General features: G+C 54.9%; 2 protein-coding genes across 2 annotated transcripts; both read left to right on the top strand.

Moving 5' to 3' along the window:
• Positions 1–298: 298 nt before the first annotated feature.
• Positions 299–2056, top strand: LDBPK_354200 (poly(a) binding protein, putative; the record flags this gene model as incomplete). Its single annotated transcript, XM_003864950.1, has 1 exon — positions 299–2056. One exon carries the CDS (start codon positions 299–301, stop codon positions 2054–2056), a length of 1758 nt encoding a protein of 585 aa, XP_003864998.1.
• A 6662-nt stretch (positions 2057–8718) lies between these two features.
• LDBPK_354210 (hypothetical protein, unknown function) lies at positions 8719–9639 on the top strand (the record flags this gene model as incomplete). Its single annotated transcript, XM_003864951.1, has 1 exon — positions 8719–9639. The coding sequence occupies one exon, from the start codon at positions 8719–8721 to the stop codon at positions 9637–9639; it is 921 nt and encodes a 306-aa protein (XP_003864999.1).
• Positions 9640–10268: the final 629 nt, after the last annotated feature.

The raw sequence follows: 10268 nt of genomic DNA on the forward strand, positions 1-10268 counted from the left end.
CGCTCTCGCGTCTTGCCTGTACTCACGTGCGGTGTGTCCGTAACCTTCTGTCTCTGTCCACCTCCCTCTCCGTTATTTCGCCTCGTCTCCTGGAAGGGGGTCTTGGGTGCCGTATAGTTACGTCTTTCAGAGGCTACAGTTGTATTTATTTTGCCGTTTCTGTTTTCCGTCGGCTCCTCCACGTGTTCTGTGTTGTCATCATCGTCCTTTGCTACATCTCCGTTCTCGGCTTTTCTAACGTAAGGAATAGTATATATATATATAACCGAACAAGTATATAAAGGTGAAACAGCCAACCATGGCCTTTACTGGTCCGAATCCCTCAATCTGGGTCGGTGGCCTGGACCCGGATCTGCAGGAGCAGAAGCTATACGACTACTTTGTGCGCATCGGCCCCGTCACCTCCGTCCGCGTATGCGTCGACTCTGCCACGCAGAAGTCCCTCGGGTACGGTTACGTAAACTTCCAGGACCCCGCGGATGCTGAGAAGGCGCTGGACCAGGCCGGCTCCAAGCTCGGCTCTCGCTACCTCCGCATCGCCAAGATCCAGCGCGACCCCTCGAAGCGCCGCTCCGGCGTCAACAACATCCTTGTCAAGAAACTTCCAAAGAGTGTCGACACGTACGCACTGAAGGAGATGTTCAGCAAGTTCGGCCGCCTCACCGCGATCGGCCTGGCGTGCGACGAGAAGGGCGAGTCTCGCGGCTACGCCCGCATCTCCTTCGAGCGCGAGGAGTCCGCCGTGGACGCCGTGAGGGAGATGGACGGGATGGAGATGGACGGCCAGGCGATCGTCGTGGAACGCTACCAGGCCCAACACCGTGACGAGCTGCTGAAGCAGTTCACCAACCTGTACGTCAAAAACCTCGATCCCGCTGTCACGGACGAAAAGCTGCGCGCGTTCTTCGCCAAGTACGGCGAAGTCAGCTCCGCGAAGGTCCGCGACCTCGGCGCGGTTCAGAGCGAGGCCGGTCTCGGCTACGTCGCCTTCCAGAAGCACGAGGACGCCGCCCGCGCTGTTGAGGAGCTGAACGGAAAGGAGTGTGAGATCTCCAAGGCCGGCTCCCCTCTCGACGTGAGCCGCTTCCGCTCTCGCGAGGAGCGCCAGCGCGACCGCGAGCGCCAGCGCCGTGAGCGCGCGCAGCAGCACAGCAAGTACCCGAACCTGTACGTCAAGGGCTTTGACGACACTGTCACGAGCGAGCGCCTGGAGGAGCTGTTCCAGCGCTACGGCGAGACGGTGTCGGTGACAGTGATGATGGACAAGGAGACGGGCGTGTCGCGCTGCTTCGGCTTCGTGTCCATGAAGGACCAGAACGCCGCCTCGCAGGCCATTCAGGAGCTGAACGGCAGCACCTTTCTCAGCCCCCGCCCGCTCTTCGTCACGTACGCCCTTCGCAAGGATGCGCGCCGCCAGAACCTCGAGGAGCGCAGCAAGCAGTTCCGCGTGCGCCAAAACCCGATGGGCGGCCCGGGCATGGGTGCCATGCCACCCATAGGCTTCATGGGCCCGCAGATGTTCAACAACGTCAACATGCCATTCATGAACCCGCGCGTGCCGATCATGCCGATGAACGGAATGAACGGAATAGGCGGCATGAACGGTATGGGTGGCATGAACGGCGTGGGCGGTGTGGGAGGTATGGGCGGGATGGGCGGCATGGGCGGCATGGGAGGTATGGGCGGCATGGGCGGCATGGGAGGCATGGCCCGCCCAATGGCGCCGAACGCTATGAGCCAGATGCGCTCTCGCCCGATGCCGCAAAAGCCGCCGATGCAGTCTCTGATGCCACAGCAGCACCAGCAGGCGCCTCCGCAGGGCCAGAACCTCGCTGCGGTGCTCGCGAACCTCAACCCTGAGCAGCAGAAAAATGTGCTCGGTGAGCGTCTCTACAGCTACATTGTGCGCAGCCACCCGTCTGTGGCCGCCAAGATCACGGGTATGCTTCTCGAGATGGACAACTCCGAGATTCTGAACATGCTGGACTCGCCAACGATGCTGGACAGCAAGATCGCCGAGGCCCAGGACGTTCTGAACCGTCACATGAGCGTTTGAGTCAGCGTCTAACCAAACGTACGCCGCCAGGTTTGTCTGTCTTGCTCGCTCGCACACCCGTGCATGCAGGCCCGCGCTCTCGCGTAAGCGCGTGCTTATCGCCTCGTTCTGCGTTGCCTCTAGAGGCGTGCAATGAGGCAAGCGAGGCCCACGGAAGGCACAGACGAAAGAGCGTCACGGAAAGTCGCGCTCCCACCAAAACACGCTCGATGAACGAGAGAGAAGCACAAGAACTTCAACAAGTATTTGCACTCGTCTCGGACCCCCTCTTACTCTCTTCTCGGGCAGCGGAGGCAGGCTCACCTGCGACGCGGTGGTGGTCTGCCACAGTGCTGCTTGCGGGCTTTTAAGGACGAAGAGGGGAGGGGGAGGGATGCTCGTGGCGCATAGAATTTCCTGAGCGAGGACGCGGGCGCGTGACTTTCGTTCAGGGTCTTTCAGGGGAGAAAGACACGCCGTTGGCTGTCCAGAGCATCTTTGTGGTTGTGCTTCTGAGGGGATGAAGACGCGATGCAGGCACTCTACTCCCGTGCTTGACGCCGAGAAGGGGACCGCGAATGATAGAGATGATGGCAAACAAACAAAAACAGGCAAGCATGGGGCGGTGTGGCGAACACAGCAAAAAGCATCTTGACCTCCATCTTCTCAGCTGCCTCCTCAACCCCCCCCCCCGCGGTGCATGCATCCCCTGCCCTGAGGGTCGGGCAAAGAGAAAGCAGCGGCTACAGGACACATTTCTTTCTAGGCTCTTTTTGTTTTCCATCTCTTTTTCTTCAGCTCCGCCACGACCCCCGCCCGTTCCTCTGCAACTACGCCGTAGAAGGGCAGCACTTCTCCCTCCTTCTTTTCATGGTTTGTGTGTGTATGTGAGGGGAGTGGCGCTGTTCCTCTCCCATCTTTGTGTGTTCTGCAGCTCCGCCTCTGCCGGTCGCCGTTTTTATTTTCGTTTTCTCCCTTTACCGCGCGCCTTTTCAGATATTGGCGTCTCCTCTCTCTCTCCTCTTTTCTTTCGCCTTCCGGCAGATTAGCGAAGACAAGGCAATGTGAGTGGCAGCATAGAAGAACAAAAATGAATAGTGTGTGCGAGGCTCTTTTTCTGCATGTTCTCTCTACCGTGAAGGTAGTTTGGCCAGTAATTTCCCTTCACGCTTGCGCCTTTGCTTTTGTTTTTGTTGTGTGTTTGTGTGTGCGTGTGTGTGAGCGTGTGCACGTGAGTGTGCGTCTGCGCTTCGAGGGGGAAACGAAAAACAACATAAAAAAAGAAACAGGAATGATGCTGAGGAGGAAAATTCGAATCAAGAATGAAGACGCCAATATCGGATTTATTTCCTATATGATCTACACGTTTTTTTTCCCTGGGGGGTTTCTTTTCCTTTCTTTTCGGGAATTCTCACAGGCAAAAAGAAAGCAGGAATAAGAAAAGAGCATTTCTGTGGGATTCCCCCTCTCTCTATATTTATATATATGCATGTTTTGCTGTAGTTTTCATGTCTTTTTTTTCCCTCTCTCCCCCTCTCTCTTTGACCAGTGTAGCACATGCAAAAAGGGTGTGCACTTGCGTGTGCGAGTGTCTGTGTGTTTTTCTACTTCGCGAGCTCTTTCTCCCTTCGTGCTGGTGTGCATGTGTGCGTACGTGCGTTGTGGTCTCTGCCGATTTCTGTCCCTTGGGCTGTGCCTGCGCGCACTTTAGCGTCGCTTCGCGGCTGTGCGTGAGGAAGGCGATGGCGCCGTATGTTCTGTCGCTAGCATGCGAGAACTGAAGAGCACCACCTAAATGCATATACACACAGACTCGAACGTTTTCTTGGGATGTGTGTGCGTGTGTGTGGGGGGGGGGGGAGCAGATGCGACGGCAGCAACAGAGGCTAACGCGGCGAGTGCGAGACACGCACGCTACAGGGTGACGAGGTGAGGTTCGGCGCTTCCTCGCATCCCAACGCCGCCCAATCCCCGCCCTTTTCCCGTCCCCTTCCCTCACCCCCTCCTCTGCGTTACTCCTTCAAGGATCGACCCACGAATAGAGGCCGAACTGCTACTCTTGTTTTTCACCTTGGTCTCCTACGTTACCTCCTTTTTTTTTCGTGTGTTCCAGGCGGCGTACATTGCTTTGTTGCCTTGTCTCCTCTTTCGACACTCACGCCTGCCTCTCCTCTCGCGCCCCAGCTTCCCTTTTTCCCACGTCCTTCCACACGACCTCACCGCCCATCACATCGCTTTCGCTTCCACCTCCCATTTCGCGCTTCGTGCGGAATCTGGACGGTTGCTATGCCTTGGCTTTGTCCCGCCCTTCTCTTCGTCTGTGTGTGCCTGTGCGCGTCGTCTTTTGTGCTTTTCACTTTTCGTACTTCTTTTTTTGCTCTGGGCTTCTCGCACGTTGTGTGATTCCCTCTCGCACCCCGTTTTTATTGCCCGGTTGCCTTCGCCGCTCTTTGTTTTCTTTTTCTCTCCTGCCAGCTATCGAACTGCAGGGCCGCCCTTCTTTCCTCATACACGCACAAGCGCTCTACTTTTGTGGGCTGCGGGTGTACTTGTGTGCGCGCTGCCCAAGGACGGTGGCGGCAGCGATGACGCCAAGCCAAAAGTACAGAGGGAACGCAGAAATGTGGCACGCGAACCAAAGGAGGGACACTTCAGTGTCGACGAGGGGCGTGAGACAGAGAAGGGAGGGGAAAGGATTAGTGCGCAGCGACTGGCGAAAAAAAAAACGCGTCGATATGTTGGGAAGGAAAATATTGTTGTGACCAGCGATACGATGGCGGCTGGTAGATCAAAGTAGCAGTGCGCTATGGGGGTGAACAACGGAGGACGAGCGAGAGAGACAGATCCCCAAACAAGCAAAAGAAAGAGGGAAAGAGACATGAGCACACACGTTTGCGTTTTTTTCTTTTCGTCGTTGTGACCCTCTTTCCCACATTCACTCAGACATACACACCTTGTCTCTCTCTCGCGTGTGCTACTTCCTCCTGTTTCTTTGCCTCATGTCACCCATCTCGCTTGCTTAATGATGCCGGTGGGTGTGCTGCGGCGAGTGAATGAGGCTGTTGTAACTCCCACGCTTTTTTGTTCGTTCCTGAGCGTGCGTTTGTGACTTCTTTTTCTTTTTGGTGTTGTTTCTCCCTTTTGTATGTGCGTGTGTGTGTGTGTGTGCCGCGCCTTCAGCGTTGTGCGTGTGTCGTACGTTGCTCTTCGTTTTTCCCCCTTTTTCGCCTTCTGTTGTTTTCCTCCTTTTTTCTTAGCTTTTGCTTTCCACTTCCACGCACGCGATACATCTCTTTCTTTTGTGGTTTTCCAGTATTGTGTATTTGCGTGCGTGCGCTTGTTTCTTTGCTTCCTTTCTATGTATCTCGAACTTCCTCTTTCTGTTCCCACCCCCAACCTCCTTCTTCTGTTGTGCTTCCCTGCTCGCCTCCTTGCCGTTGTTCCTCTACGCTACATCTTGTGAAAGAAAGGGCATTGAAAAGACAACGAGAACAATCCCCCTTCACCCACCACAGAAAAACGAAAAAACCCTGACGCCTTTCTTGATATGTTAAAGGGAAAGGGTGAGAGAGTTTGCTTCACTTTCTTGGTTGTTTTCTAGGAAGACGATGGGCGTCTTTGCCTTGTCGTTTTTTTTTTTACTTTCGGCCATGCGCCTTTAAACGTGCCGTCGCGTTGCCCTGTCGTCTCTCGCTTGTTTCGTTTTTTTTTTTTGTGTGCGTGTCTGTGTGTGTGTGTGCCGACTCTTCCGATCATCCGAACATGCACATCAAACAGAAGAGAGTAGTACTTCTTCGAAGGGAAGGATGGAGCGAACAGTGGGTGACCTTCACTTCGTTTTCACGACACTGCGTATGGGAGAGCGAAAGCCACAGACATCCACGCTAAACGGTGCGAACGAGTTGAAGCGTCTAGCAGCAGAGCAGATACCAGAGGTCGACATACAGCAAAGAAAAGAGGCGTGCTGGCGCGCGTGACCGCGCACTCGATGGCGATGAAGCGTGTCCTCGTTTTCGCCTCTTTTTTTTTGGCGTGTGCGCTGCGCATCGACGGCGCACATGAAGGTGGCTGGGGTGCTCAGAAGACGGGGTCTTGCTTACATGAGGAGAAAAAAAGAAATAGTGAGGAAAACAAGGCGAAATTGGGAAGAACAAGGGTGAAAAGCTTGAAGGTCGAGAAACAACCTCCGCGATCTCCCGCAGGCGCCAGGGTTAGATGAGTTGCGATGCAGAAAATCATTGCAGTGTGAAGAGCCTAGATAGAAGACGTAAAGAACGAAAACATAAGGAAAGATGTGGCGTAGAGGAAAAGAACGTCCCCCTTAAGCTTCTAAGCGAAGATTTTGGGAATGATGTGAAGAAAAAAAGTTACCACGAACAAGGTCCACACAAGCACACACACACACATGCGCAAACAAACGCACTGAGTGATGCGCGAAAAGCCGTCGCGAAACGCAGTGGACGAGTGATGGTGAAGCAGCCGCCGAGACAGGGAGGGAAGGGGGAGGACGATTGAAAGACAGAGGACGACGGAGGAGGACAGACAGCGCGTTAGTTGAGGGACGAAGCGACGAGTGCCGGTCAGCACGACTACCAGCTTCCAAGCGCGTCTCTTTAGTGCTCCAGCGATGTACGTCTGTTTGGTGTCTCCGTCGTTTGCTCTCGTGAACGAGCGTTTTTTTTTTTTTTCATTCAGTCGGTATGTGCACCTCCCCTCTTTCACTCTTATATCCTTTCTTGTTCGTTTATCTGATGTTTTTGTGCGCGTGTGCGGCTTTGTTCTGTTCCTTTTGCCTTTTTTTCTTCGCTCGTTTGCTTCTCTCTCTCGCGTCACCAAGCGGTGCCTCTGACTAAGGTTTTCTTCTTGTTTTTGCCCTTCCTTTCTTTCCCTTTCTCGCATATGTATCTCTCTGTATGTGCGTGTGCGTATGCTTGTGATGGCGTGTCACTTTCTCCTGTGGCGTTTTTGTTGTATTTTGATGGCGATGTTGGTTGGCTAGTTCGTTGATTGGCTGTTTGGGTGGCCGGCTGGTTTTCCGCCTCCGTGATTGCTTTGCTGAGCGGGACGTAAAAGGAAGAAAAAGGGAACTTTAAAGGCGCGCGCACCTGCACACACACACACACACACACACAGTCGCAGACATGTACACGAACGACAGAACGCAAAAAGCTTGTGCAGTGGCGAACGCACGTGCGCACTTGCGCCTCCGTAGGACAGCACTGCAACAACGACTTGACTGTATCTTTTTTGCTGTTGTTCGTCCCTTGCCCTCCCTTCATTCCCCACCGTCGTGGTGTTTCGTTGTTCTTCGGAACAGACGCGCCATCAAACCAGTGCGCGCATTCAATAGAGGACTGGATTCAGGAAAGTGGAAGTGATGGGGCGTACGGGTGGGAGCGGCAGGGGAGAGGGAGGGCAGAGGCCGTCTTTCTAGGAGCGCAGAATCGACGAAACAAAGAAACCAAAAGACGAAGACAATGCCGATCTCAAGGAAGCGAGCAACGCGAGAAGGCGTGGGGCGTGGCTTTGGGCTTGTGTTTCTGTGCTGCATGGGTACATCAATGGGATCTTGTGCGCGTGAATTTGTGGTCCTGTCGGTGTGTGTGTGTGTGTGTGTGTGCGTCTGTACGTGCGTGCCGGCGTGGCTGCGCGAGAGAGACAGAGGGTGGTGGTGGTGGTGCATGACTAACCTTTTTATGAATCCGTAAAAAACAACAACAACAAAGGAAGCGAAATGAACAACAAAAAAGACAAACAGGAAATCATCATCAGCAGCAACACAAACGAACGGAGTGCAAACAAGAGCCGCACATGGGCAGTGGCGCGTGCGCTGTGTGTGTGTGTGTGTGTGTGCTGGTGGCTGTCTAGCTCTGGCGCACGGCTCGATGTGATTCCGAGTGCACACGGATGCTCTATCGAGTGGAGCGATGCTGGCGAAGTTTCGCTAGCAGAGCGCACGCTCGCTGGTCGAAGTTACAGCGTGTGGCGTGAGTCTTCCGTGCTGAGTGCTGGAGAAGAGTCGCGGTGATGGCCACCGTCGCTGTTCTAACCGAACGAATCGAGGAGGGAGAGGCGCATTTCGACTCAGAAGATACCCCTGCCTTCTCCGCTCATGCTCATCGTGTCAGCCTCTCATCCCTCTATCGTTTTTGTGCCCCTTGGATGCGTGAGAGGGAGGGGAACACGTCATGCTGCTCTTCTTCACATATTTTCGTTCGCTGTCTGCGCTTTCTTTTTTTTTCCTGTTGCGCACCACTCCCCCGTGCATCATGCATCGAGCCATTGGAACAGGCTGTGCCTCACGGCGACTGGCGGACTGCTTCGAGCAGGAACACAGAGGAGCGAGATACGCACGCGCCTTCCCCTTTTAGAACAAAAACTTATACAATCGGATAGCGAAGATAGATAGGCAGCGAAAGAATTTGTCCACAGCGCAGGCAGACGGAACGCAGGGACGTTTCTCACATCGTCCACTACGCTTCCCTCGTCTACCTGCGCAAGAGCAAAAAAACAGGTAGGTGGCCAGACGCACCTTGAGACCTGCCGCGATCATAACGTGGGCATCCGATTGCCTGACCACACCTGCGCAGGAAGGAGGGGCAAATCTTGCTTGATAACCCCTTCTCGGGCACGTGGCACTGCAGGCAGGCTTTCGTTTTTTTGGCGCGGAGAGTCGATAAAGGATGTTTGACTCACTGCGGCTGTTGGTACTGTCGTTCCTGTATTACCTCGGCTTCACCTATGCCGCCTTTGCAGCGCTCAAGCAGCGTTCTACGACGGTGGTGACGGCGGGGCCGCCGGCGCCATCGCCGGCCACTGCGAATGCGCCTCGCCCAGGCACCAAGGTAGAAATCGGCGTCCCTGCGTTGAAGCTTATGATCATGCTTACAACCATGGCACTGCTCTCGCTTGTCGGGGCTGACTGGTTTCCGCTGTTTGCGGAGATGCGCGTGATTTTCATGTACACACTCCTCTATGCGCCCCCTTTGGCCCAGCAGGAGCTGTATGATCAGCTGTTTGCCCCTCTGCTGGTTCGCGGTGGCGCCTTGGCGCTCTCTCCGCAGACAAGGGACGTAGTTGCCCGCACATTGTCGCTGTTTGTGGTGCGCCGCTGCATTGACGTCGCGATCGCGGCCATGAACTACACGGAGTGCAGTCGTATCCTCGGGGCCGATGCGGCGCGGGACATCTTGAGTAGCCTGCAGTTTTGCCAGCGCGCACTGCAGCAGACTGCCGCTATCACGCGCGAGTCAGGGAGAGCGACGTATGCGCAGATCGCGCGTGACAGAAACTTTGCCGTCGGCGCCTTCACCTCACATGTGCGACGAGCTCTCATGGCGAGGAAAGAGAGGGAGGACTTCAGCGCCCGTATCCCGCTAGGCCGTGTTGTGCGGGATGAACACGTTGACCCCGAGAGCGGCTTGCCCGTGGCGACGGCGTCTCTGTGGGCGACGTCGTCTTTTTCCAGTACGACGAGGGATGGGCTGGTGGGTAGCTTGCACGACGAGTACTCACACTCTGGCTTAGAGAGCGGTGAAGGTGGCCGGACCGATTGCTTGCGTCGCGGCGTCGATCACCGCGCGAAGCTGTCTGGCATCTTTTGAAGCGGACGTGCTGTCTTGTGCTGCCCCACTGTGTCTGAAAGGGAGAAGGGAGCGTGAAGAGAGAAAGGAGGGGGCCACTTCCTCGACACACACACACACGCACACACATACATGTACCCAAACACGCACGAAGACATCGCTAGCGGGTCGTGCGGGCCGAGTGTTTGTGTGTGTGTGTGCGTGAGGGTGCTCTTTGCTTTATGGTGCTTGCTTCGGAAGGCCTGTATATGTATGTGTGTATTTTAAGTCGCTTTCCCTGTTGTAGGCACATTCTCATGTCGGGGTTGCGCTTGCCCTTTTCTTTTGCTACTCGTTTTTCTTTTGAATTTGCTTTTTGTTTATTTTTAAGGAGTGGTGCCACTGTCTTGGCCCAGGTGCCGCCGAGCACGGCTCCTTTGTTTTGGGCGCCCTTTGTCTCTCTTTCTCGACTCATCTAGCAGCATCTGCCTCCTGTTCTACTCAGCACGCACCCCTCTCTTCGCCGCCGCCATTCGTTTTCGGCCTCCTCTCTCTCTCTTCGAGCTCATCTCTTTTGCTTTTATGTGATGTAGTGTGTCTCCTGGAGTCCCTTCACTTTGGGTCTATCGGTGGACGACCGTCTCGTCTTACACCTCTCCACCGTCGCCTCT

Source organism: Leishmania donovani, chromosome 35 (assembly GCF_000227135.1).
Source record: "Leishmania donovani BPK282A1 complete genome, chromosome 35".
In the NCBI taxonomy this organism is placed as follows: domain Eukaryota; phylum Euglenozoa; class Kinetoplastea; order Trypanosomatida; family Trypanosomatidae; genus Leishmania; species Leishmania donovani.